The sequence below is a fragment of the Equus quagga genome, unplaced genomic scaffold (genome assembly GCF_021613505.1).
Source record: "Equus quagga isolate Etosha38 unplaced genomic scaffold, UCLA_HA_Equagga_1.0 73442_RagTag, whole genome shotgun sequence".
Lineage (NCBI taxonomy): Eukaryota > Metazoa > Chordata > Mammalia > Perissodactyla > Equidae > Equus > Equus quagga.
In genome coordinates this window covers 13432048-13459158 of record NW_025802777.1, presented here as the reverse complement: position 1 = coordinate 13459158, position 27111 = coordinate 13432048, and the positions used below count along the sequence as shown (strand labels likewise).

General features: G+C 39.4%; 1 protein-coding gene across 4 annotated transcripts in view; it reads left to right on the top strand.

Annotated features, from left to right (window-relative positions):
* The first annotated feature begins 14734 nt into the window (after positions 1–14734).
* LOC124234334 (MAP3K7 C-terminal-like protein) overlaps positions 14735–27111 on the top strand; it is a 35823-nt gene continuing 23446 nt past the window's right edge. Inside the window, exons 1-2 of one of the 4 annotated variants that reach the window (XM_046651656.1) lie at positions 14735–14840; positions 19751–19859. In XM_046651656.1, coding sequence (XP_046507612.1) covers positions 14793–14840; positions 19751–19859 — 157 coding nt within the window. In that variant the 5' untranslated portion in view covers positions 14735–14792. Of the gene's footprint in view, positions 14841–17443; positions 17667–17704; positions 17787–18136; positions 18255–19750; positions 19860–27111 lie in introns of those variants that run through there. The other 3 variants (XM_046651657.1, XM_046651658.1, XM_046651659.1) reach the window with 3 other exon arrangements.

Below are 27111 nucleotides of genomic sequence, written 5' to 3'. Positions count from 1 at the left end.
TCTGTGTCCAGGGGGCAAGGGCAGACACCGTCCTCCCATGCTCCCCTGCTGCCAACCATGCCCTTCACAGGTGCACCTTCAACTTTGCTCTCTTAGGGTCAGTGATTCTGACTTTGCACTCAGAGAAATGATGCCTCTGAAAGAAATTCCAGGCCAGATTGCAGTGACGGGTTATCTGACAACACACAAATGCAGAATGGACTTGGGGACAGGGAAGGGAATCTTCCCCTGGTTCCTGATAGTTCTGAGCAGGAAGGCAGAGGTTGGGGGGCCTCCTAAGAAGGCTGTTGTTGGCTAATTAACTAAATATTAAAAGGCACAGAGGCCTTCATCGACCAATCAGAAAATCATAATAGTCTAAGAACTGTGGGATCCCATTGGCTTTACTTAATCCAATGAGAGAAATATTACGCAGTTTTATCGGAGAACTCTGAGATTCTTTAAGACCATTCATTCCTATAAGGCGACACCATCGATTACTGGGTCTGCTCAGTTGGTTCTAGTCTGCACTGGGCAAGGGCATTTGGCAATGGTAAGTGTGCTGGGTTTGGAATAGTAGCTTCCATGGGTGTCTTTGGAGACATCATTTCTGCCTAAATTAGGTGGCTTTTTTATTCATCTATATTTGGAAGTTAGTTGTGCAATTAATAAAACCGAAGAGTTTTTTTTCTGATTTTTAAAAATCAAAAGCAGAATGCAAACAGAAAACTAAACAACAGCAAATAATCACGATAATAATGATAATTCTCAGAGCCTCTATGGTGTGGATCAAGCCCTGGATTAATGGGGAATGTCTGCAGTCCATCCCCTTGAGCTCATAGATTTTAGTCAAAGCAAAACACCCACAGTTACCTTAGATAGAAGATGGGGATGGAAAAGGGTGGGGCAGGAAATTCTGAGAGCGAAGGAGGCCAGATGCTTCTCTCCACAGGGGACTCGACCTTTGACTCAGAGCCCTCAGGAAATCTTGACTCTTTTCTTTAGTATTTGATCCTCAGCTGATGCAAGCCTTTTATTTATGTGTGCCCATTGGACAACAGGGCAGTAGGGCTGTTTTCACATCTATAAAAGGCAGCGTAGAGTGCTTCCTTTGATGTGTCCCGCCTCTGCTGTGGCATCGCCCTAACTTGGTCTTCCCCATCTAGGACTCTGGATCCCACTCCTAAAAGCTCTAATTTGGGGATCAGAGCCTGAAATAGCCCAAAAGGTATCTTGTTTAGCTTGTCATTTAAATAGCTAAGCCCCTGCCCTCACCATTTAAAACCCTCTCACCTTTCATTGAGCTAAGCAGTTCTTTTTTCAAATTTGGCTTATGTGTGAATGCACCACCTCTTTTTCTTTATCCACTGCAATTCTTCATCTAAAAAAAGCATTGATTGATGGAGAGAAGATCGAAATCAACATTCCTTTTAGTAAACGACCTTAGTTGGAATTACAGAACTAGCTGGGAACAGAGCACAGTGGCTTCCAAGTTCTCCTCCTCGAGTACAGTGGCTGGAGGGTATGACTCCTGGCTCTAATAACAACTTTGACCCGGGGCAAGTTATTTAACCTCTCCTTGCCTCGGTTTCTGCATCTGTAAAACAGGAGTGATAATAGTTTTAATCTCATAGACAGGACTGGTTACATACTTTGTGGAGCCCCCTTTTCCAAAGTCAGTGAAATGAAAATGCTGGGCCCCTTGTTCCAATTTCAAGATGGCAACAGCAGAACATTAAACCAAGTGTGGGGTCCTTCTGAGTGGGGGACCCTGTGTCACTGCCTGTGAAGCAGGATCATAGGATTGTTGTGAGGATTAAATGAATTATTGTATTTAAAGTTCTTAAGGTAGTGCCTGGCACATAAACCTGGAAAATGACAGTTGGGTAATCTGGGAACCCAAGAGATGGTCACTAGCTTGGGGAAACACCGTGAGTTGGCGGTAAAGTGAGGCCTAGGCTCTGTGTGTTTTATGGCTTCCTGCATAGTTTATTTACATATACTCTCTGCTTTCTTCAACGAAAGTCATCCATCCAATCAGCATTGGCTGACTCAAAAAGCATTTTGAATGCTTTTAACGTTCCATACACAGCAGTAGACAGTAGCAATAGGCAGCTCATGAGTTTTGTGTTTTGTTTGTTATTTGCTTTTTATTTACAATGCTATAGCCCTCTAGAATAGACCTCGAGATATACTAACTCTGCCATTGGATAGGCCATGGGATTCTTACCGATGAAGCCATATGAATTTAGAAGAGTCAAGTAAATGACATTGAGATCTTGTCATCAAAATATGAACAGAACTAAAAAGTGTGAATTATATTAAAAAGATAATGAAAATAGAAATGATGGATGAATTTCCTCATGGGTTAAACCAGGGGATGATTTAGGTTATCTAAAAGAAATCTAGTTCTAACATTAGTAATATAATTACACATGCCCCAATTCCTTGTTGCTGCCCTTGTAGACACAACTGGAAAGACCTAGTTAAAATTACTCTGCTTTTTGCTCTTATTGTGTCCTTAAAGAAAACTATTAAAAACATTTTAGATCAATGGTAGATAAAATTTTCTTAAAATATTTGTTTAAAAAACCTAAATGGCGTACAAAATACTATTCTATCTATATTCTGATTAATCTTAATTTATTTTTTTCTTGGTAAAAAGGCAATGTCATTCTTATTCATTGCAAATTTCAAAATCTAAATTTGGAAAGAGAATTCTAAAAGCATGCTCATTAGGCTCTGCAGAGAGTTCTTTGAACATTTGAATATATAAATAATTTTATCATTCAAAGTATGAATTAGCTATAGTTAGTCCAGAGGGCTTTTTAAATCCATAAACTTTTCTTATGTTCAGGAATGTTTTCCCGGTAGATAAATAACTTTCATTTTCATGGAACGCAGGCTGTAAAGGGTTTTGCAGTACAGTCTTGTCTAAGTCAAATTATTTGTATTAATTTGGCAACTGGTAAAAAATATCGTTTTGATTCTTGGTCATCGTACTCACCTTGAGTAAGGTTTTTGTTGCTTAATAATGCATGCTCTCTTTTCAAACACAAAAGCATTTGTGAATTCTCTCCTAACTATTCATAGGTTTCTTATATTTAATATATTCACAAATCTCAAAGGGAGATAATCTGCTGTCCTTCGTTGGGATTTTTCTGTTCCAGGAAAATGTCAGTTTCTATTTGTAGACTCTTCTAGGAAATCTTCATTCTCGTTTAGCTGGAGCAATGATGGGAAGCTGTCCCTTCTGTGATGGACTTAACAATGCTATTTCTGTATCTCATTTGAGAGGCTGGGCAGCCATTCATTTGTGGTTAATACTGTAATTCTTAAAATGAATTTTTAAGAAGTGGATGGAAATATCTGAAACTCCATTTTAGTTTGAATGCTATCACTGCTTAAGCACACACAGAACTGTCAGCAAAATGCTGTTTGTGTTGGGCGACTCCTGTGAATTGAAAGTAGCTAAGCTAAAAAAAGGGAAATTGACAGGTGTCTCATTAGGCCTTAGCTAATAGTCATTTTTGTATCTGCACAAGTAATTGACACTCCACATCTAAACAAGGATTGTACATTTGCATGCTTTCAGGAAGAAGTCCTGCTGGGTGATTCTAATCCACTATTTTAGGATGTGATGGCTTAATTTGAAAAATGTTTTGATGAACAAAACAGGATCTCTTCCTTGTCACTTCTCTGGATGTCCTTGGGTTTCATGGTATAATCAAGACTGAATGGATTCTGCTTGGCTACGAAATAGCTGATGACTAAGTGGGTTTGGCAGTAAAATTGAGGGTGGTGTTGGTAACTGGCTTCAACAGGAAAAAGAAGAGGGATTATCTTCATTCTGTTCTTTTCTTGATGATTGCTGTAAAATGTATTTTTGGTTTATTACAAACCAGTTGACTCTTTACTGAATCAAAACTAGGGAAGTACTTCTAAGGATAATTATTTTTTTCATTTTGGGGCTGCTCCACCTCCTAAAATGAAAGAATTTAGAATTGTAAAGAGCATCAATTTTAAATCTCCCCTTTCCAGATGAGGAAACTGTGGCCCAGAGACGTGAAGGGACAATCTCAATGTGGCTAAATGAACCATGATGAAAAGGTTGCTAACAGCTCGATGCCATGTATGGAATGAGAGTCCTCTTTCTTCTTTCTTTGCATCAGTGACTTTTTCCACTAAAAGAATTGCTAAGGCATATCCACTGCCCCACTGCACTTCTGTACCATTTTACTTTTGGCCCCCACCTCTGAAAACATTGAGTGTATCTAAATTGATAATCAAATGGAAAAGTTTGAGCTGGTGATTTGATTAATTGAATGCCACCATCATCAACAACAAAATGTTTCCACACCAGCAGCTTCTCATTGGGATGATTGCTACAACTCTCTGTGTCGTTGGTCTTTGTGACACTATTCAGAAATAGTGTCATACCCAAAAGTAACTGCGCCCTTTGGGTAACCTCTGTTGTCTCCCCAAAACCAGCTTTGAGTTCAGATGTACTACTTCTTTGCATTCTCAATATACACAATTCCAAAAGCATTGGTGAATGATGTGGATTTTATTGAGTGTTTCCTAAGGAGATAGAGAGGATGGTTTTCAAACCAGTGGACAGTTAGCCACTAATGATTGGGTAGATAGTAACTAAAGTTTTTTAGACAGTTGTTAATTGTAGTTTTTAGTTGTTGGCCTGGCCATTGTTAGCTGTGCCGCTTAGGCAATGTATTATCTGACTCCCACTAGGTTCCTCATAGATAACATCCCTGATGCTTGGGTCACCATGGAGCTAACATCTGTTGCCAATCTTTTTTTTTTCTTTCTGTTTTCCTCACCAAATCCCCCCAGTACATAGTTGTATATTTCAGTTGTGGGTCCTTCTAGTTGTGGCATGTGAGGCGTCGCCTCAACATGGCCTAATGAGTGGTGCCATGTCTGTGCCCAGGATCCAAACCAGTGAAACCCTGGGCTGCTGGAGCAGAGCGTGTGAACTTAACCACTCAGCCACAGGGCTGGCCCTTAGAGTTGGTTTTTTTGTTTGTTTGCTATTTCATTTCATGTGCTTGTGACCACTTCAACCCCAAAAGTCTTTGCCCTTCTGCCAAATGTCCAAATCTCTTCTCATACTGTCCCAATAAAGTCTAACCATTTCCTATTCCTAAGGAGCCATTCCTGTAGCCTTTGGACCTACTTCTGTGGGGACTGGAGACAGGCTGCCTCTTCTCCTGGCACACAGGGTCACTCTGTAATCCCCTGTACTGTCATCCTGAAGTGTTATTTTACCCTCTCTTATGTTGGATCTTTCTGTTTCCTGTACCTAGGACTTCCTCTTTCCTGGTTTATTCCAGTAGCTTTCTGAGAAAAGAGCACAGGATGTAAATTATTTTTTAAGACCTTAATCCTCAGACTTGATTGATAGTTTGGTCAGGTGTGGAATTCTAGGTTGGAAATGATATTTCCTTTAGAATATTCAAGACTAACTCCATTTCCTTGTGCTTTCCAGTGTTATTGGGAGCCCCAGAAATATTTCTGACTCTCCTTTATTTCTTCCCTTCTTAACAGGATTGTAATCTGTTTTGATTCTCAGTTTTTCCTGCATTAAGTTTGATTCAGCTCTCTCCAGTCTACTCATCACTTCTTTTCCTTTCTTCTGTCTGCTTTCCAGCTCAGAAAATTTTGTTTCTCTCGTGTCCTTTTCCATTCTTGTGGATTCATGCCTAAAAGCAAAAGAAAACCAATAAAGACAAAAAACAATTACAACAACAAAACTTGACTATCATTTTAGCAGGGTTTTAGAAATACAAAATATTTAAGATGCCATCTCTACCTGGAAGCCCCTTTAGGGATATGGGTTTGGATCTTGGTTAGCAGTGCTTGAAGCTCAGAAAGTATTGTTGGAGATAAAGCCTACAAAATCATGAATGCCCTCTAGGACAGATTAATACCATGAGATGACTGATAACCCTGTACCTTCTTGCTGTCATGTTGTGTGAGTTGGCACAGTGGGTGGTAGAGTAATACTGGAAGCCATTTCTACACTGGCTCAGCCAGCAACATATTCTATATGAATCAAAGAACCACATAAATACGTGGATAGTAAATGTATACCCAACTCAGCTTCCCTTTAACCAAATTCCCACAGCTATTCCATTCCCACCCAACATAAGAGGAAGTGTGACACATAGGAAGCTGGAATGGTAAGAGATGGAAGTCTCAACTGATGCAGTTAAACTATCTCACTTTTGCAAATTTTACAAAGACATATGACCTTGTGAACCCATTGCAAGAGCCCCACCAAGGTCCTTGGAAGGGGTCTGTACAAGTGAGGGTCCCTGAAAGCTGCCTCTGCTCAACAGATGTTTTTCACCAGGGTATGATAGTGATTCACATCTCTTTTTTATTTTTCTGAGGAAGATTGGCCCTGAACTAACATCTGTTATCAATCTTCCTTTTTTTGCTTGAGGAAAATTTTCCCTGAGCTAACATCTGTGCCAGTCTTCCTCTATTTTGTATGTGGGATGCTGCTACAGCATGACTTGATGAGTGGTGTGTAGGTCTGTGCCTGGGATCCAAACCCATGAACCCTGGGCCGCTGAAGCAGAGCGTACCAACTTAACCACTATGCCGCTGAGCTGGCCCCCATATCTCTCTTCTAAAGGAAGGTAACCAACGGTGGCTGTGTGGAGAATGATCTAGAAGAGAGTCATAGTAGGAATTTAGGTGATGAAGTCACCACCTGCATGTTGTGAAACATTTCTGAGGAAGAATTCACCCAATTTGGTTACCAATTCTGCATGGAGAGGTGACAGAGAGGAAATCCTGTGTGAGAAGGATCAGTGAGATTAGACATTTTTCCTACCTCACATATAGTTTCTTTCAAAGTTTGAATGTTATAAATCCCTACCTTTTCAGAGTCCTATTCTGCTTTCAAAGGTAATATTTTGTTGGCCTATCAGTACTCCTGCATAAATTAAAGCTAATATGTGCTGCTGAAGCACATGTGAACTTTTAGTGCTAATCTCCTTCCTTTTTGTTCTCCAGTCTACAGGCATAACTCTCTTTTCCCGGGCCTCAGTTTCCTCAAGAAGGAATTGGATTAAGATCCAATTCCACTCTAATACTCCTTGTTTCTCTGATTGCTGGTTATAAATGCTTCCAGGAATTCCTTGCACAAGGAATCACTCATGGTTTTATTCATCACATGAGGTGATCAGATTTGTATCTGCTGGTATTAGCTTGTTAAAATAAGCAAAGGTCTTCATACTCCCTGAGATTTTACATCTCTCTTTCATAAGGAAATGGCTTTTTGAGACTCCCAGTCTGGCAATAGGAAAAGGCATCTCCTACAAAAGCAATTTTAGCCATATGCCTTGAACAGGATTTTGGTTTGTAGATGAAGAGATTTATTTTGGCAAACAAATTAGTCTAATACTTTATTAGCTCTGGAACTTTGGGAAGATTCCTAAAACTTTCTGAGTCTCAGTTTGTTCCTCTATAAGACAGGAATGACAGCAGCTATCTTAAAGAGGTGTCATGAGCATTAAGTTATGTCGTGTGTGAAAAGAGCTTAGCTGAGTGGCTCATAGTATTTGTCCCATCAAGGTCGTTTCTCACCAATGTCTTGAAATCAGAATGTCTCATGGGACAATGACATATCCTATTATGAGGATAATAGTGATGTGGATCAAGATTGCCCCAGGTAGAGAAGCCCAAGGTGACCTGGCCCACATGCTGATCTACATGACCTGATGGATTTTATGGTGTGGATTAGGGCTGCCCCAGGGAGAGAAGCCCAGGGCATCCTGGCCTACATGCCGATTTGTATGACCAGATTCATGTCTAAAGTTATACGACCACACAATAACCAGACCCCATCTGCAGTGAAACCATTTAATGACTTTTTACATCATCTTTTCTTTGTCTAGTAAAAATAAGTCACGTAGCCATGCCTTATAAATTTAGCCCCAACTCTCAACACACTGAAGCAGCTCTTCACTGCCCATGGGTCCTGTCCCCATGCTATTATCTGAATAAAAGAGCACTACTGCCAGACCTTGAGAGTCCAAGAAATCTTTCTTTTGACTCCCTGACTCACCAATCCCGCATCAATAGCATAACGTTTTTAAGTGGCCTTTTCTTTCTTGTCATTTCTTTTCTTCCTCCCCTTCTCTCTCCTTCCTTTCTTCCTTTCTTTTTTTGGTATGCTTAACATCAATTTATCAATTTGGGAAATAATTCCCTCTCTACCCAACCTTAACCATGATATAGGCCTCAACTGTCTAAGTACTTTCCTCCTGGTCCACAGTGATGGATGGCACACAACCTTGGCCAAAGACTATCCTACCCAAGTATTCTTGAGGAGAAAGATCTTCTTTTTTCGTTAGGCCTGTAGAGCTTGTAGGATGTAAGTTTAGGCAGCTGGTGGCCACCTCATGGTGAGACTCCATCTGAGAATGGAGTTAACATACGAGAAAGCTGACCCGGAAGGTGGAGCAAAACAGATTCCTGATGTTTTAATGCCTTTGGATAAATCCATGTCTGAAAGGAGGAGGCCTCTGGATTTCCTAGTTATGTGAGCTAATAAACACCCGTTGTTATTTCAGCCAATGTTAAATTGGTTTTTGACTCTTGAAACTAAAAGAATCCTGACTAATTCAGGCCTAAAACTTCTTTTTTTCCTTCCCCTCATTTGTTTGGAGGGTTTGACTGGCATTTGGTCCTCTCTCACAGTGGGAGGCTTTCAAAGTAAAGACATACACCAAAGGGGCAGAGAGCCACAATATTTAATGCAGCATACAGCTCAGTCTTTGGGATTTTTAGAAATAGTTCAGTGAGCTTTATTAACAGTTTCAGTAAAGACGTGACCTTAAAATTGAAGTTCCTTCAAGAAATGTCTGAAAGGCATTCAGGATACATCTGTTTAGGCCTTCTGATTTTAACAGACTTGTGGTCATGGGCTAATAGGGTACAAAAGAAGCAGTTGTGGTTAGAAAACAAAAAGGAGACCAATGTTTACAGACACCAAGTGCTCAGCACTTTCCTCAGTGTATGCTTGTTGTGTGAAGGCCATGGATGTCATGCGTGCCAATCAAAAATGAGTTTCAAAGCAGGTCACGGAGAAAATGCCCCACAAGGAACCAGTCATCACACCTGTATTAGTGTGGAGAGGAGGGACTCAAATGAGTCTGCGCTACAGAATGAGTACCATGTTCACGTTGTGTGTGTGCACTTGCTTATTTTCAGGAAAACATTCTGTCATGTTAGATCAATGCGGATAAATTATACTTTAACTTTGTTGTTTTATTTGTATCTAATTTGTCAATTTGGTTTTATAAGAGCTTTATAAATTTGGTTTTATAAGAGTTTCATAAGAAGCTTACGCAGGGGCCAGCAAGGTGGCACAGTGGTTAAGTGTGCATGTTCTGCTTTGGCAACCCGGGGTTTGCCGGTTCGGATGCCAGGTGCGGACATGCCACCACTTGGCAAGCCATGCTGTGGTAGGCGGTCCACATATAAAGTGGAGGAAGATGGGCATGGCTGTTAGCTCAGGGCCAGTCTTCCTCAGCGAAAAGAGGAGGATTGGCAGTGGATGTTAGCTCGGGGCTAATCTTCCTCAAAAAAAAAAAAAATAATAAAAAAATTTAAAATTACGAAAAAGAAGTTTACACATAATTTTATGCTTGTACTTACTTAAGTAAAATTATTAGCAAAATTATCTAAGTTGATATTGGAGACAGTTTTTTCTTTTACAAGAATATTATTCACTTGAATCTGATCAAGTTCCTGGACCCAATTGTCAATTTACAGAGAATCTAGAGGACAGAAAAGCACATTAAACAACAATGTGGAGGTGCAACTGTGGGAAACCCTATGGTTTTTTAAAAAAATTTTGTTTTACTTCATTTTATTTATTTTTTTTGAGTAAGATTAGCCCTGAGCTAACATCTGCTGCCAATCTTCCTCTCTTTTTGCTGAGGAAGACTGGCCTTGAGCTAACATTTGTGGCCATCCTCCACTGCTTTATATGTGGGATGCCTACCACAACATGGCATGGCACGTGGTGCCATGTCCGCACCTGGGATCCAAGCTGGTGAACCCCGGGCTGCCGAAGTGGAACGTGCAAACTTAACTGCTGCATCATCAAGCTGGTCCCTGTTTTTTTTTTAACAAATAAATTGCAAAAAAAAAAAAATGAGTTGGAGACTGTACCTGTAGATTTAAAAAAAATAACAACCAATCATATATTTAGACCTTGTTTGGGTCTTGATTAAAAATGAAAAACAAACTGAAAAATTAATTTAAGATATTTGTGAGAAAACTGGAGGTTTCAATACTGTCTGGATGTTTGATGATGTTGGGGAACCTTGTGGGTTGTTTTTTGATATGATAGTTCTGTTTGATTGTGTGCAGGAATGGAGTGTTCTTGCCCTTTGGGGTATACCTGGGATATTTATAGATGATAAAGAATTCCTGTTTTCCTTAGGATAATATTAAAATGATCAAATAAATATATCTTTACTGTTGTAGCAAGTTTTAAGACTTGGTTTTATTAGTCCTTCTAGTTTATATTCTCAGGAAAGATACAAATGTTGAAATATAAGATAAATATAATTTTACCATGGTCAAGAATATTAAAGGAAATGTCATTCTCTCTCCAAGAGCCTGATGTCTAAGTTATTCTAGAAATAGGAACACATATTATAGAAATAGGAATACATATGTCAAATCTAGTCAACTATAAATGATAAACATATAATATAAAACCACTTAAATTCCATATAAATCAAATTAAAAAGGCAAAACAATGACCACACATACACACACACACACACACACACACACACACACACACACACAGACACAATTATATTATTCTAGTTTGGGAAGCCCTGAGTTTTCCCATGGCTGATTCTATAAATTAAGGGTCTGAAAACTGTAGACCTCAGGTCAGATCTGGCCCAGGGCCTGTTTTGGTGTGGCCCATGAGCTAAGAATGGCTTTTATATTTTAAAATAGTTGACAAATATCAAAAAGGGACAAACTTCCAGTTATAAAATAAGTAAGTCATGGAGATATAATGTACAGCATGGTGACTATGATTAACTATACTGTATCATATGCTTGAAAGTTGCTAAGAGAGTAGATCTTAAAAGTTCTCATCACAAGAAAAAAATCTGTAACTAGGTGTGGTGATGGATGTTAACTAGATTCACTGCAATGATCACTTTGTAATGTGTACAATTATCAAATCATTGTGTTGTACATCTGAGACTAATATAATATATGTCAATTATATCTCAAAAAAGCTTAAAAATATCAAAAGGAGAATAATATTTGGTGACATTTGGAAATTGTATGAAATTCTAATTTCAGTGTCCATAAATACAGTTCTATTGGAATATAGCTGTATGCATTTATTTATTGTTTTTGTAAATAAAGTTTTATTAGAGTCTATCCATCAATTTATATACTGTCTATTGCTGCTTTTGATAATAGAAACAACAGAGATGAGTAATTGTGACAGAGGCTGTATGGCCTGCAAAGCCTAAAATACTTACCCTCTGGTGCTTTACAGAAACAATTTGCTGACCCCTGCTCTGGATGAAAAAACTGAGGCCTGGGGGTGTGAAGTGTCTCGTCTAAACTCACACAGCCTTTGAAGGCAGAATCACAATTCAAACCTACGTCTTCTAACTCTAGGTGCGCTTTGCGGGGTGTGTTTCTCTATAGTTTTCCCCCTTGAAACAATAATTTCTATTTATATAGTACTTATTGTCTTCCTGGAATCGTTGTAAGTCCTTTACTTATATTGTCTTTTAATCATTGAAACAGCAGATAACATAGATACTATAATTATCCCCCATACTTGGGGAAATTGAGGCACAGGTTATTTAAGTGTCTTTACCAAAGTCCCACACCAGCAAGAGACAGAGCTAGGTTGGGGACCCAGGCAGCCAGACTCTTAAACACTGTACATTGTTCTGTCTCATTGAGTGAACGACAAGGCCCAGGAAAGAGAACCCATTGAGTAGTTTAATGGTTCTAATCCTACTCACTTCTCTCTTGAACTTTAGGTCAAAAATGATATGAAGCTGATTGTTCTGCTATCTGAAGCCTGAAGTAAACTTGGATTAGGAAAATGTCTCCCTGCCACCTTTAAAATGAAAGGCTCTGACAATGATACTGAACCTCTTAATCTCAAGTTTGTGTGCCTAGTGCTCAGTAAGCTAAACACTGAGACATTGGTGCTTGGAGATGGAGAAAGGTTTACTTGAGTTGGTCAAGACAAGAAGGTGGGAGCATGGATTCATTCAAATCTGCATTAACTGGAGCAAAAAGAGGGGGTTTTACTGAGTTAAGGGGCTTGGCAGGAGGAGCTTTGGAAAAACAAAGAGGTCACCCCTGATAAGCCCCTTGGCAATATGCAACTGCTGCTGGGGGCCGGCCATTTGGTGAACACACCCTTCCCAAAGGCATTCTCTTTCTTCCGCAAAACAAACTCATACATCCCCTGAGTCACCCCTCAAGTTAAATAAGAAAACAGCAAATTGACAAGTTTCCTCTATGTCCGTGTTGGGAACAAGGTCAAAAGGCAACCATATTCTTATTGAATATCTACAGTAACCCTCAGGTGCCTGGCTTCAACAATGTATGATCAGAAGTTCTTGGGGAGGAATGGTCTTGATTTTGGTTTACAGCTTCTATCCTTGCTTTGTGATCTTTCACTGTATCACCCTGAGAAGAGATTTACAAAGGAATGACAACATTGCTGCAAGTAGGCATCACAAAGAGACTTCTTTGGGAGCATGGGAAATCTCACCTGAGGCTTGACTGGGGTGGGGAGCAGAGGAAGAGGCCACTCAAAAGAACAATGGCTGGAGATCATGTTATGCAACAGGTCCCTGTGTTGCTTTCCCCCCATGCCTGCATGTGCAGTCCCTGGAACCAGTTAGAAGAATCTAATCATCTGAATCTCTACAGCTTTATTGTGCTGTGTATCATCACAAATTAGCCTTCCATTCACTAGACTAAGGAAACCTGCTAAGTGCTTTTAATTACTTACTTAGTTAGTTAAATATTTATTCACTTGTGTTTGTTTCAAACAGATGTGTCAGTGCTTTATGAAATAGTCAGGTTAATAAATCACTTAGGGGCATTTGCTTCACTGACTGAAGAAAGTCAGACATTAAAATTTTGGTGGGGGTGGAGTTGGGAGAAGTAAATGGAAGAGAGGGAACTGAGAGTGGCAAAAAAAGAGACTCGTCCCGTGCCACATGGCACTGTACGTGAAGCTGTGCTGAGCATGTCCACTGGTCGTTCAGTTTGGGATAAGGAGAGGCAGGAGTTGGTCAGCTACAGCTTGTGGGCTGAATCCAGGCTGCTGTCTGTTTTTGTAAATAAAGTTTTATTGGAATTCAGACATGTCCACTTGTTTCCTGTTTTTGCAAATAAAGTTGGAGCCCATCCATTCAAATACATCATCTGTGGCTGCTTTTGTGCTACAATGGCAGAGATGAGTAGTTCCGACAGAGACGGTAATAGCCCATTTAGTGTAAGACATTTATCATCTGGCCCTTTACAGAAAAAAATTGCTGACAATGGTTATAAGGAAGGCTGGTTATTTCAGTATCATGATATATTCTTTTTTGGAGACTATGGGCTGCACATGGTACAGAGCAGTAGAGGGCCAGCTTTAGTGTTGGTGAAAATGTCTTTTAAACCATTCTCTAAATGCTGTGTATAAACATTAGTATTTCTTGTTTAAATTTACAAAACCCTGGGCCCACCCCAGCCACACTGAGTCACTGCCATGGCAGAGCCTGGGAATGGGTATTTTTAAAATGCACAGACCCAGTAATGAGGCAAATTTGGGAAACACCAGCCTGGAACATACCAATTCTTCCCAAAATGCTTACTGAATTATATCAAGAAGTTGAGATCACATTAATTGTGATAACAGTCTATACCATGAGATGCTGTGTGTATTACAGACCATAATTCAGAAGCAAGTCTAGAGTTCATTATCTATAAAGCTCCTTAAATACTATTAAAAATAACTCTCCAGGTCTGGCCTGGTGGCATAGCGATTAAGTTTGTGTGCTCCACTTTAGTGGCCCAGGGTTCATAGGTTCAGATCTTGGGTGTGGATCTACACACTGCTCAGCAAGCCATGCTGTGGCGGTGACCCACATACAAAATAGAGGAAGATTGGCACAGATGTTAGCTCAGGGCCAATTCTCCTCACCAAACAACAACAATGACAACAACAACTTTCCATATAACAGTAAAACACATTTATTGCTGAAAAGAAGAAAATAAAAATTGTATCTATTGCTGCTACCCAGAGACATATTGTTAATCTGTTAATATTTTGATGTACACACATAATCCTTTCTGGACTGAATTAGTATAATTCTATTGAATTCTTAAAATACCATGTAATTATTTTGGGTTACAGCTGGAAGGGATTTCACTTGGGTTTCAGATTTGTAACTCTCTTGGAGGTGTTTAGATAAACGGCCAAAAAATACATTGTTGCTCCTATGAGAACAAAAATGGTGAATAGTATTATTATTTAAAACCTTGAGTTTATATGATTAGACTTGGACAGAGCACATTTAGACTATTAAGATGTGTTCTTTTTGTTCCTTTCTCACTGTTGTCAAATTATCCTTTCACAAAATCTTTTCCTTTGTAGCTCTGTATCACTTGGGTATCTGCCACATCACTGTTGATGTCATCTTGGATGTCATGAGGATGCAGCCGTTGGCATTGCAGCCCACACACTGGGCAGTCCCCAGGATTGCTTAATGATGCTGGAGAATTCTCTGGATAAAGATCTACGCTTCATCTGTCAGGTGCTCTTGACAATATCATAAAAGGCAATATTTCCATTGTGTTTTATGTGTAACGGCTCTTTTCTATCTCTGAGTGACTCCCCAAGGGCTTTGATGATGGGGGAAGAGGAGGAGGGTGCTACCTCATTCTGGGTCTTTCCATTCTGATGGATCAGTCTCACTGGAATCCAGATGCTTCCAGTCACTGATTCCCTTGGCAATGTTGCTATCACCACCAGATTTTCTGAAGGCAGACCCAGGGGCTGATTTGGGAGCCAGTGCGGATGTGGTATCCACTTCCCCATTAGCACACATAAGATGCACAACTTTGATTTTCTTGGGGTTGAACTTAAGTGTCATGATAAAGATGGTTAGTGTCAGATGAACCTGGATGCTAGACCTTTGAAGAATGTTATACCTTTGTTTCCTCCAAGCCAAAAGCTGAGAGTCAGACATTGTTAATGAAACAATTCAATTGGGTCTTTCATACAGAGTACATCCTGGTGTAGTGGAAATAGCGTGAACTGAAAATTAGAAAACCTGGATTCTATCTGGGTCCTTTATTCCATAATGAGCATTTATCCTTGAGCCTGTTACTTAAATTGTCTGAGTCTCAGTTTGCTCATCTGTCAAATAGGGGTGACAATATCGGCCATGACTACTTTACAGGATTATTCAGAAGATGAAGATGAGGTAGCAGATGAGCCTCTTTTGAAAAATTATAATGCATTATGTAAGATGACCTTATTAACTACAAAATAACACGAAAACAGTAATAATAACTCCTGGAAAGATTTGCAGTTAGAAATGCAAGTAGGTTTATATGTAAGTGCTCTAATCATCTGAATCTATGCAGCTTATTGCTGTGTATACCATAACAAATCAGCCTTTTATTCATTAGATTAAGCAAACCTTCCAAGTCCTTTTACTTATTAATTTAACATTTTTTGATCAGTTTTAGGTTTACAGAAAAAACATGAGTGAAAATCACAGAGTTCTTATCTATGTCATATATCTCCATATATCCCCTCCTAACCACATTTCTCCCCCTTATTATTAACATCTTGCATTAGTGTGGTACATCTATTTCAATCGATGAGGCAATATAGATACATTATTTAACTAAAATCCATAGTTTGCATTAGAGTTCACTCTTGGTGTTGTACATTCTATGGGTTTTGATAAATGTATAATGACATGTATTCACCATTATAGTATCATTCAGGACAGTTTCACTGCCCTAAAAATCCTCTGTGCTCTGCCTTTTCATCCCTCCCTCCCTCTCCTCTAACCCCTGGCAGCCACTGCTTTTTTGCTGTCTCCATAGTTTTTCTTTTCCAGCATGTCATATAGTTGGAATCGTACGGTATGTAGCCTTTTCATATTGGCTTCTTTCCCTCAGTAATATACACTTAAGGCTCCTCCATGTGTTTTCATGGCTTGATAGCTCATTTCTTGTTATCACTGAACAATATTCCATTGTCTGTATATACCATAGTTTATTTATCCGTTCACCTTCTGAAGGACATCTTTTTTGCCTCCAAGTTTTGGAAATTATGAATAAAGCTGCTCTAAACATCTGTGTGCAGGTTTTTGTGTGGCCGTGAGTCTTCAGCTCCTTTGGGTAAATACTAAGAAGAGTGATGGCTGGATCACATAGTAAGAGTATATTTAGTTTTGTAAGAAACTGACAAACTCTTCCAAAGTGGTTGTACCATTTTGCATCCTCACCAGTGTTTGGTGTTGTCAGTGTTTTGGGTTTTGACCACTCTAGTAAGTGTGTAGTGGTGTCTCATGGTTGTTTTAATTTGCAATTTCCTAATGACATGTGGTGTCCAGCATCTTTTCATATGCTTATTTTCCATCTGTAAATCTTCTTTTGTGAGGTGTCTGTTCAGATCTTTTGCCCACTTTTCAAATCGAGTTGTTTGTTTTCCTATTGTTGAGTTTTAAGAGTTCTTTTTATGTTTTGGATACCAGTCCTTTTTCTGGTATATATTTTGCACAGATTTTCTCCCAGTCTGAGGCTCGTCTTTGCATTCTCTTAATACTTTTTTGTCTTTAATTATTTAACCTCAACTTCACTGTCCAACTATCTTAAAGTACTATTAATATTCAGGTTAACTGCTGTTTTATCAGGGTTGAAAACCCTACTGGTCCATTGCTATTGACCATTGACCTATTTTGTGGTCAGTTGCATTTGTAGCTGGGATCAAGTCACTGAGCCCATCAGCAGCTCAACCTCAAACCTCACGTTCTTAACGGGGATCATCGCTGCTACCATCTGAGAGTCAGCCTGTGGCCCGTCCAAGTTGGCTGGGTCTTGCTGAGTTGACTGGAGCTGCCGACATTTTTGCTGACTGGAGTCATGCTATCTTTGCCAGTTTGCTGGAATAGACACAGGCACCGATTGGGTCATGCTGAAGACATTCCTGTCTTGTGAAGCAAGTCTGTTTGTATTTTAAGTTTGCCAGGACTAATGAATTAAAACATTTGGACTCTCCACAACTTGCTGTTTATCAATGCCTCTGACAGGAGGAGGGTTTTCTTTTGCTCTTGCTTTTTCTAGAAGCATGACAACATCCTGGCTATTGGAGAGGCAAGGAAAGGAGAGAGGGGTTGTGGAGGGAAGCAGAACAGGGAGGCCCCGTGGGACGCTGGGGTCTGGGGGAGAGCAGGTAGCAGCGAGCTGCCCTGACAGCTGTCATTGCTCCTCAGATTGTCAGTGGCTGCTATGTAGCAGGTGCAGCCTGCTCTCTTGCTAAGTCTTTACTCCACAAAGGCAACGACTGGCCAAGGCAGTGGCTGGCCCTGGATTACACAAGTGCAGACACTCAACCAAGTGAGGTAAGGCAACAGGTGTGAAAACCGAACTAAACGCTCGGAGCACCAGCAACTTAACCAAAGCTCTGTTACAGCCGAGAGGAGGAACCAGTGGTCCATTTCCCCAGGCGGTGTGATGAAAAGGCAAGTTGGTTGAGGGGCTCTTATGGTCCACACCGTGTGGGACTCAAAACCCACCCCTCTTCTTCGCCGCCATCCTTTTGGAGGCAGACAGATGTTCTTGGTGGTGTGGAGGGGAGGGGCTGTAATTAGCTGTGTTTATCAATTCCATTTCCTGTTGCTGGAAACGATACCAGAGATCTCTGTACAAAATCCTGGAGGCAAATTTCCACCTCTTGTGCTTGCTTTCTTGGTGCAGGAAAGCGTTGGGAGATGTAGCCAAAAGAGGAGCCCAGCTTTTCATCCTTAGATGTTATCATAAAAGGGTTTGATGATGGTACAGTGCGTAACAATAAGAATTTTTCTTTTAGCTACAACTCTGAGGGGATTTTTATTGTTTGTTTTGTTAAATTTGAGACAGTCTGTTCTATTCCCTAGGAACAGGTGGCTAACAAGAAGGTTGATTCTAAGCAGACGAGACCACACAGAAATGTATGTCAGAGCTAAGATAAAACAAATCCTCAGTCTAGTAACAGCGATCTTATGTTACCGTTTTCTTACATTGAATGTTTCACGTTACTACTTTTTTCTAACTTAGAATGGCATGACTTGGAGTGCTTTATGGTTCATTCTATTTGTAGTGTTAAATGAATGGGCCAAATACGATTCTAACTGGGTAATAAACAGTTGCTGGTTTTTCTCCAAAACTATATTAGGTGTTTAGTATAAACTTGTTCTCTTTTCATATACTGGGTAAGATGATTCCATATGTATGTGTGTCTAAATATATGTGTGTATATATGTGTGTGTATATATATATATGTGCATTTGCTTTGGCTCTATTAATAATTGTAAAAACAAAATTCAGTGTTCTAGACACTATTTTTAGATAGAGAAAAGTTATGGGAAAAAGCCTGAAACCTTGCGATGAGAAAATCTCCTGTGAAAGCAGTTCCCAGAATCCTGCTAAGGATGGCTAAAGAGATGATTTATATTTTGCCATTTTTAGAGATGTTTTCCTTAAAATATCATTCAGAGTTTTTGATTTACTGATTCCATGAGAAGGAAAGTAGAGGGTTTAGGGGAACAGCACTAAAAATAGAAAAGTTAAATATATGTATTTAAATAATAAAGATGTCATGTATTTATAACAATATCTTTTTCTAGTCCCATTGGACAAAAATATCAAATATCTTAGTTAAAATGTATTTGGGCTAAATTCTCTTATTATAACAAAGGTATATTTATGTATTTTTGCCCATCCCAATCCATCTTATCTGTAGGATGTTTTTCCATTCATTTTATCTTAGTTTGTTAATTAAATGATAATTTAATGGGTGAGGTAGAACATCAATAGGATGTTTTTAAGTTTTGTCTTTTCTTGTATTATACGTTGTTAAGATGTACAAACTTGGAAATGTTTGCTAGATTTACAGGTAGTTGATCACACATTTAAAGCACATAATATTCATAATATAACTGTGGGATATTTTTAAATAATCTTTGGTATTCTTGAAATGATTCCATGATACTCATTCTTTACCACTCCCAGATCAATATCTCAGATCCAATCTAGGTTTATGAGTGTGAAAAGCTAGTCTAACCTGGAGCCATCTGATCGCCCATTAAGACTTCTCTATCCCCCTCAATTAAAAATAAAACACTATATAAGACCTTGAAGGGCCAAAGTTGGACTAGTCATTGTGAAGGGATACTAAAAAAGTGAGAGGGGGTGGAGATTTTGTTCCATCTTGTATATTTCATTCTAGATGTATATTTCTAAAGCAATTTTTTATAAGCCAGAAAAATAATTTTAAATGGGGTAGGCAAATACTTTCAATGTAGGGAAAGAAAGCTAGGAACTAGAAGTATCTTTAACATAAGAAATCAATGCTTACTTACTTTCTTCTCTAATTTCCAAGGGCCTCTGAGTGTTCAAGGAATGACCTTGGGTAAAATGACAACAGCTCTCTCTCTTGTCCCTACAGCTGGAAGACCCAGGGGAAGGCCAAGGCGCAGGTGCCCACATGATCAGCACAGCCAGGGTACCTGCGGATAAGCCAGTACGCATCGCCTTCAGCCTTGATAATGCCTCAGGTATGCTCTGCTCCAAGGGAAAGGGCCACCTCCATGCCTGCCGCCTTTTTTACCATCATCTTTTCTAGTTTCACAAAGGGCATTTAAAAATGCATGCCTGGCACGACCTATGGGGAATGTGATCTTTCATCATGCATTGTTCAAGTGTGGCTTCTCAGTCCTTTGGTTGTTTTAGCACATTTCTTCTTCTTTTTTACTGTCCCCATTTTAGCTTTTTTTATTATAAAATTCATGGAGGTATGACAATTTCTAATGATAGCAAAGTATGTCATTGTTAAAACTGCACGAGGAAACATTTATTAAGAGTTGGCAGTTGGTTAGATAATATAAAAATATCACTGTCCCAGTTCCAGCAGCATTTCCTGAAGCCTGAGTTCCAAAAGCTGGTTTCTCACTGGTGCTCCCACACTTCCGGTGATAACAAACAGACTTCAGCCAGCGTAATGAATGGGACAGGTGAGGCGGACCCTCTCAAAATAGTAAGGTCTGAGGTGAGGCTGCCATACGTAGAGCTCCTCGTCATGGCTCCCCTCAATGACCTCTTAACACATATGTTGAGTTGCACCACCTTTGACAGGGGGCCTCAGGTGATGTGAGGTCACAGTGGTGAGGAATGGAGGCTTGGATCTCTGCCATTGGTGCCAGCCTTTGCTCTCAGTCTAGTGTCGTCTGTTAAAATCATATAATACATGCTCAAAAGCATTACCATTTAAACCTTGGGTCTTTTGAGGACAAATTCTATCTATCTATCTATTTATCTATCTGCCTATCTGCCTATCTCTTTATCTATCCATCCATCCATCCATCCATCCATCCATCCATCCATCCAACTATCTAGCTATCTAGCTATTTTTCTTCCTACAATGCCCGTGTAGTGGTAATGCTTTGAAAAGTAATAAGTGAAAAGAGACAGGTTCATCCCCAAAATAATGCAAAGTAAGGATCTGGACTCTGTGAAGTTTGATATTACACAGCCAATTCAGGCTTTACTATACCAAGTGATTATGGTGGTGACACATCTATCCCCTGGTTTCCTGGATGGTACACCCCCACTGGAGGATTTATTCTAGAGTAGGAAGAAGTGAAGCCTTGGCTCTTCATCATCTGTTCTTCTAACACTGTTCCCGTGGCCTTCTGTTGTCTTATGTTCCCGCTCAGAGGTTGCCTTGAAAGATAGTGGTAAAGGGAAATCTCCCAATGGGCAAGCCAGTCCATCCCAACATAGAAATGACAACTAACATTAATTGCATTTCTCTTTTGTATTAGGCATCCACGTACATTATTTCTGATCTTTAAATTAACCATGCAATGTGGGCATTAGTATTCCCAGTTTACAGAGACAGAGATTGAGGTCCAGAGACTGCTCGTAAGTAACAAAGTTATGATTTAAATGTAGGTCTCTAGACTTGGCAATCCAAACTCTCTCCATTATCCCATACTGTTTCTCCAAGAAGGAAAAGAAAAACACCTCCTGTTTTTATGTATTTCATAAATGCAAGATTTTGAGGAATAGTGCTTGAGTGACTAGTTCTCAAGACAGACACATGTAAACCCAAAATCCAGGGAGAGAGAAGATATATAATTTTCTTGCTTGTGTTCATGTCCCACATGGGCAGAACAAGTCCTGTTACAATCAACGGCTTTTCAAAGAAAATTTCAGTCTATGAAGCTTGTTTATTTCAAACAATATTATTATATCATAATTTTGGATGGGACAAATAAAGGTACTGTTCCTTCATCTTTATTTTAAAAGAATTTATGTACAGAAAAGAGCCTTGGCGAGGTGAATCTTTATCTTTAGCCTGCCTGAATAGACTCTTCCTTGAAGTATAAGATGTATAACTTGTATTAATTTGCCATCCTCCTTTGAACTCTCTTGGCCCCTGACTGGGAGCTCCTGCATGTTATTCACTAATCAATTTAGATTGATTTGTTCTAGTCTCTTTCAAATGTCCCAAGAATGCCCACTTGTGAAATTCATGTTTTTTGATATAATAGCTTCAAAAAAGGGTTGTCATTTATTTCAAGTAATTCCTACCCTCTAGTTCTACAAAACCATGCTCAGGAAGCCTTATGAAGAATCTGCGAAAATTGAAAAAGTTTTTCTTATGATCAAAGTGTCCCCCTATCTCTAGAAAGGGCACTTAACTAGAGAGTGAAGACAGGAGCTGGGGTTCTGCGTTTATCAACCTTTCTTAAAATAATCACCTGAGAGCACGCCTCAAAAACATATGTTCTAAGGCCCTCCTCCTGTATATTCTGATGAGGTAGGCCCAGATCGAGGCCCAGTGATCTGTATTTTTGCCTGCACATGCAGCGTGAGTGCACAGAAAGATGCTTTGCAAATATTTGGGGCCACTCCCTCTGAATTCTTGAGTAAGGAGCATGTGGAACGTCACACAGAGCAACACTTGCCATCACACACACTGTGCATACCTTTCGAATTCCAGTGCATTCCAGACCACACATTTAGGGGGGAAACACCCCAGACTTCCATAGTAAATGGGGAAACTAAGATGAACTTTTGGGGAGTAATTCCCTATTCGTGGATTTATTGTTGAGGAGTAAGCAGAGTCCATGAGAAGCGAGTCCTCTTTGCCTTTGAATGTTGACTTATTCATTTCTTATGAGCCTAATCCAGTGCTCATTCCTCCAGTTATGTTAGGACTTTTTTTGCATATTTTTCTGAGATGATTTGGTGTAGAGGTTAAGGACGTATAGCTTTGGAGTCAGCGAGGCGTAGTTTCTAGACCCATCTCCATCACTATTTGTATGATCTTGGGTAAGTCACTTAACTTTGCTGAACTTCAGTTTCCCGTAAGATGTGTATAGTAATAGTTCACAAAGTTGTTGTAAGAATTAAATAACACTATATAGGTAAAGCATTTGGCAAAGTGCTTGACACAAATTAAGTACTCTACTGGTCCCTATATTTAGGATAATTAATTCTGGAATATTAAGTAAAATATAAACTACTAAGCAGTTTTGCATCCCACCTACGTCTCACACTTCTACTTGATGTCAAGGTGGAGTTTATTGTATAACTAACTTGCAATTATTTAGGGACTAATTATCCAGTTGGTGGATTATGGTTATCTCTGCTTCACCTCTTATCAATTAGCTGAACTTTACTTAGTTTCTGTGCCTCCCACACTCTGCCAAAGGTGAGTGGGATGTGCATGATTCCTACTACGGGTTTTATAGGGCAAAGGGATTTGGGAAAAATTCTATGTCACCAGAGCAGATAGGAATAGCTTTTTGGAAGATATGAGAGTCAACCTGGGCTTGAAGGTGGGTAGGGCATTGAAAGGCAGTATAGGAGAGATGCCATTTCTGGGTACCAGGTACAAAAAAAGGGAGCTACACATCTTCTAACAATTCTTCCTTTTCCCTCCAAACAGAAAGCATGAACAAAACCCAAGAGTCAGGAAGAACATGATATATTCAGGAAATACTAAAACTCTTGTCAATTGGAGCCAAGGTCTGAACTGTGGAAGAGTAACATGCTGTTTATTGAGCCCTGCTTTGAGCTAGGCATTGTGCTGGCACCTATGCAGACTATCTGTTTAGACAGCAGTAGACTAGCGTTCCCAAGCCAATCTTGAAAGTTCAACAAAAGAGTCTGGATTTGATCAGAACCAATAGAGTGTCAAAAGTTCTTGAGCAAGGGAGTAATATGATGAAAACGGTAAATATTCAATTGGTGGAATAGTCCGGAATGTGGAGAGATGAGAGAATGGGAGAGGCTTTTTATATTGATATAGAAAAGAGGTGATGAGAGCCTGGATTAAAGAATGGAGTGGGATGATTGAATTCAAGTACATTTTGGAGGAAGGGTTGAAAGGACTTGGTGACAGACTGGCCCTGGTAGATGGGGAGTTGATCATTGTTCATTGATAGCAGAATGAGTGGCAAGACTCCAAATAGACCGTGGACCTCCAAGGGCTTAAATAAAGGAAGCAGGTTTTTAGGGGGAAAAACCCTTTAAAATACAGTCACCATTTCTGCCTATTATCAGAACCCTTCATTAAGTAACACTTAGCTAACTGCAGTTCCCAGAGGCAGCAATGCCTGTCTTGAATAAACTAATGGTATGATTGGCGTTACATCCAAACTGGGAATTCCAAAGAGTTAACTTTCTAAATTGAGACCTTCATGGAGTTAGTTTTCCCAATAGAAAACATACAGAAGAGAAAAGAGAATCCCACCTCTTGGGACAGAAAATCACTGGCCCTTCTCCAATTAGAGAGAATTTAATTTGGACTGACGTGAGGATTTCATGTTAATTACTTGAGAGTTTTCTTTATCTTCAACAGAGCTAAAATCTGGCACAGCTCTCATGTAAATTTAGACCTTGGCTTTGGGGTTCTTCTTCTTTTTTTTTTAAGTTTTCAGTTTTTATTTAGAAAGAGTCAAGGATACTGGTATCAACTCAAGCTGATAGCTTTCAACATTTTGTTTTTAAAAAATTCTTCCAAGCTATTAGGATTTTTCATATCTAGGCATGAATTAATTATATGACATTTAGTTAAAAAAAATCCAAGACCCATTCTGTTGGTGTCTCTTTTAAGTCATACCATTTTCTCCTTACATATCTGGGTGTTTCGTGTGGTGGTGGGAATTAGGTGTGGTAGCTGAAATAGCTACCTTAAAATCTAATTAAACCGGGTATTGTGTGAATGTCTTGTGCACACATACAAAACTGCCTTTCAGCAAAACTGTGATGCAGGTGAAGTGTCTCTTGATGTTGTCCTCTTCCTTCAACTTTTTCTACGCTTGGTAGCATTTCCGTCTCCCTCCTCAGGGTCCAAAATTTCCAGTACGCTCTTCTCTCCATGCTCTCAATCTGTGTTTATCTGTGTTTTCTGGAAAGACTGGGAAAAGCTCATTCACACTAAGCAGTAAATGAATATTGAGGTTTCCCTTTTTATCTCTCTTGGGGTGTTTTTTTTCCTATCCCCAGGGAATCAGTAGGCAATCAAGGGATAAAGTTCCCACTGGAATTTTACGAATGACCTTGGTAAGGACGGCATTTGGCAAAATGGCCTGGGTGAGCCTTTTGGAACTCTCTCAAGTCTCATTCTGTCCCAGTTCTGACCCTGCCTTTAAAGCTGCCTCCGTATGCAGTGGCAACAGTCAGTCAAAAAACCCTCACGGGTTGGGTAGGAGTGGGGCGGTTTCCTATGTTCACATCTTTTACAGAGCACAGAGTAACACAGAGTTGAAAACTGTGGTAGAAACTTAATTATCAAATGCTATGAAATCAATAATACAATATGTATAACCATTTTGAATTCTTTATTCTGATATCACTGAAGATTCTTTGAGGTACAACTGGATTTATTAGTTGAAATCTGTTGCTTAAGATGGTAAAGAAAGGCCAGAAAGGAAGTGAATGCTTATTGAGCACCTGGGTGCTGTTCCTTGTATCATCTCATTAATTTGCCCTGGCAACAACTCTGCAGGAAGATGCTATTATACCCATTTTACAGATGTGGACCATTGACTAAGGGAGGTTAAGTAGCTTACCTCCAATCAAGCAGTTAATAAATAGTCAGAAAAGATTCAAAGCTGAGCCCTTGGGACTGTTTTTACTTTATTACCTATTTGGAGGTAGGGTCCATGTAATAAGAGAGAAGCATGAATGTTCCTGACAGCAAAGAGCTTCCCCATTGGTCATGTGAAATGATGGAAGAAGGTTAGTTCTGATATATTTTTGAAGAGTAGGGAAGAAGAAAAGGAGAGGTAAATTTTATTTGGTGGTGTGTTGAAGAATAAACTTCTAACAGGCTCTTTCTGAAGCAGACGTTTCTGGGCAAGTATGTTATAAGCAAAATAAGTAAAAATATTCTTACAAAAGGATGAATCGATAAGATTCACAAAATGATAGCTACAAAAATAGTGACTAGATGAATGTTTCTAACAAACATAAAACCTGTCTCTAAACAGAATCAGAGCTCCATACAGAGAAGTATCATTCAGTCTATTTGATGTATGATCTTGTTTGCCTGATAATTTTAGGTACTGGTTGAGGTAACATGGTGATTATTATTGATTATAAAGAACTGAAAATCTGCTAAGTATCATATCAAATCTCTACCAGTATCCATATTTGTATTTATATCCATATCCAAATCTGTGTCTATACTTTTAAATTTATGTGCCCTGAAAAATCCAATGTGTGTTAAAGAATTCACACGCTAATGCTTAATAAGCAGGAAGCAAAGTTTAAAAAAGCCTTTGATGTGTTTCAAAACAAACTGATGCTCTAACAAGAACCTAGGTATCTGGGAAGTTTTTAAAAGTTTTTTGATAAATTAGTATTAATCTCAATTTAGATTTAAAATGAAAGTACTCAAAGACCTTTCATGCGTAAGTTAAATTTTTTTGGACAATATTTCATATGGAAAGTGGTTGCTTTGATAGGGGAGTAAAAAAGAAATGCTTCCTAAATCTAGATTTAAATGAAGAGAGTAAACCCACAGGACTGGAGGTTATGGCCGCACCAGGGAAATCTCCCTTAACTGGCATGGGGAGAATTAAGTAATGAGAGTCAGCGATTTTCACCCTGCCTGTTCTCTTTGTATTATTCAGATGATGAAGAATAATACCCTCAACCTCTCCAATACACACATACTCACATATGCACACACAGGTGTCTTGTCTGCCTATTACCCCATTGGTTGGGTTTACGGTGAAAAGGAACAGAAAGTAAACTCAGTTATATCAAGCATTCATTATTATCCCTGCTTATTTCCTTGGTGCCAGGCTTTAGGCTAAATGATTGGCATACACATTCCTTTACTAATAACAAGTTTCTGAGGCAAGGAATATCATGCCCATTTTGCAGAGGGGAAAACTGAGTCTCAAAGAGATTACACTGACTGTCCACATTCACCAATTAAAAAGAGGCCAATCTGAGATTTAAATGCAGGTCTGTCCCACTGAACGTGGCACTGACCCACTGTGTCTTTAGTGGTTAGGAGCCTTCACAGGCAAACAGTTCCCAGGAAAGTTTTCTGCATGAGCCTTGGCACTGTGGCCACTGCCCAAACTCACTTGCCCCTTAAGTATCAGTTTTTCTCTGGGTGTCCTGAAGGATGGTCTCCAGGACACCAGCACTCAGAGGTCATCCTGCAGGCAGGACCAACTACACAATTTGTGGAGGCATAGTGCAAAAAGTGTGGGGTTCCTTGTTAAAAAATTATTAAGAATTTCAAGGCAGTATAGGCAGAGCATTAAATCAAGTGTG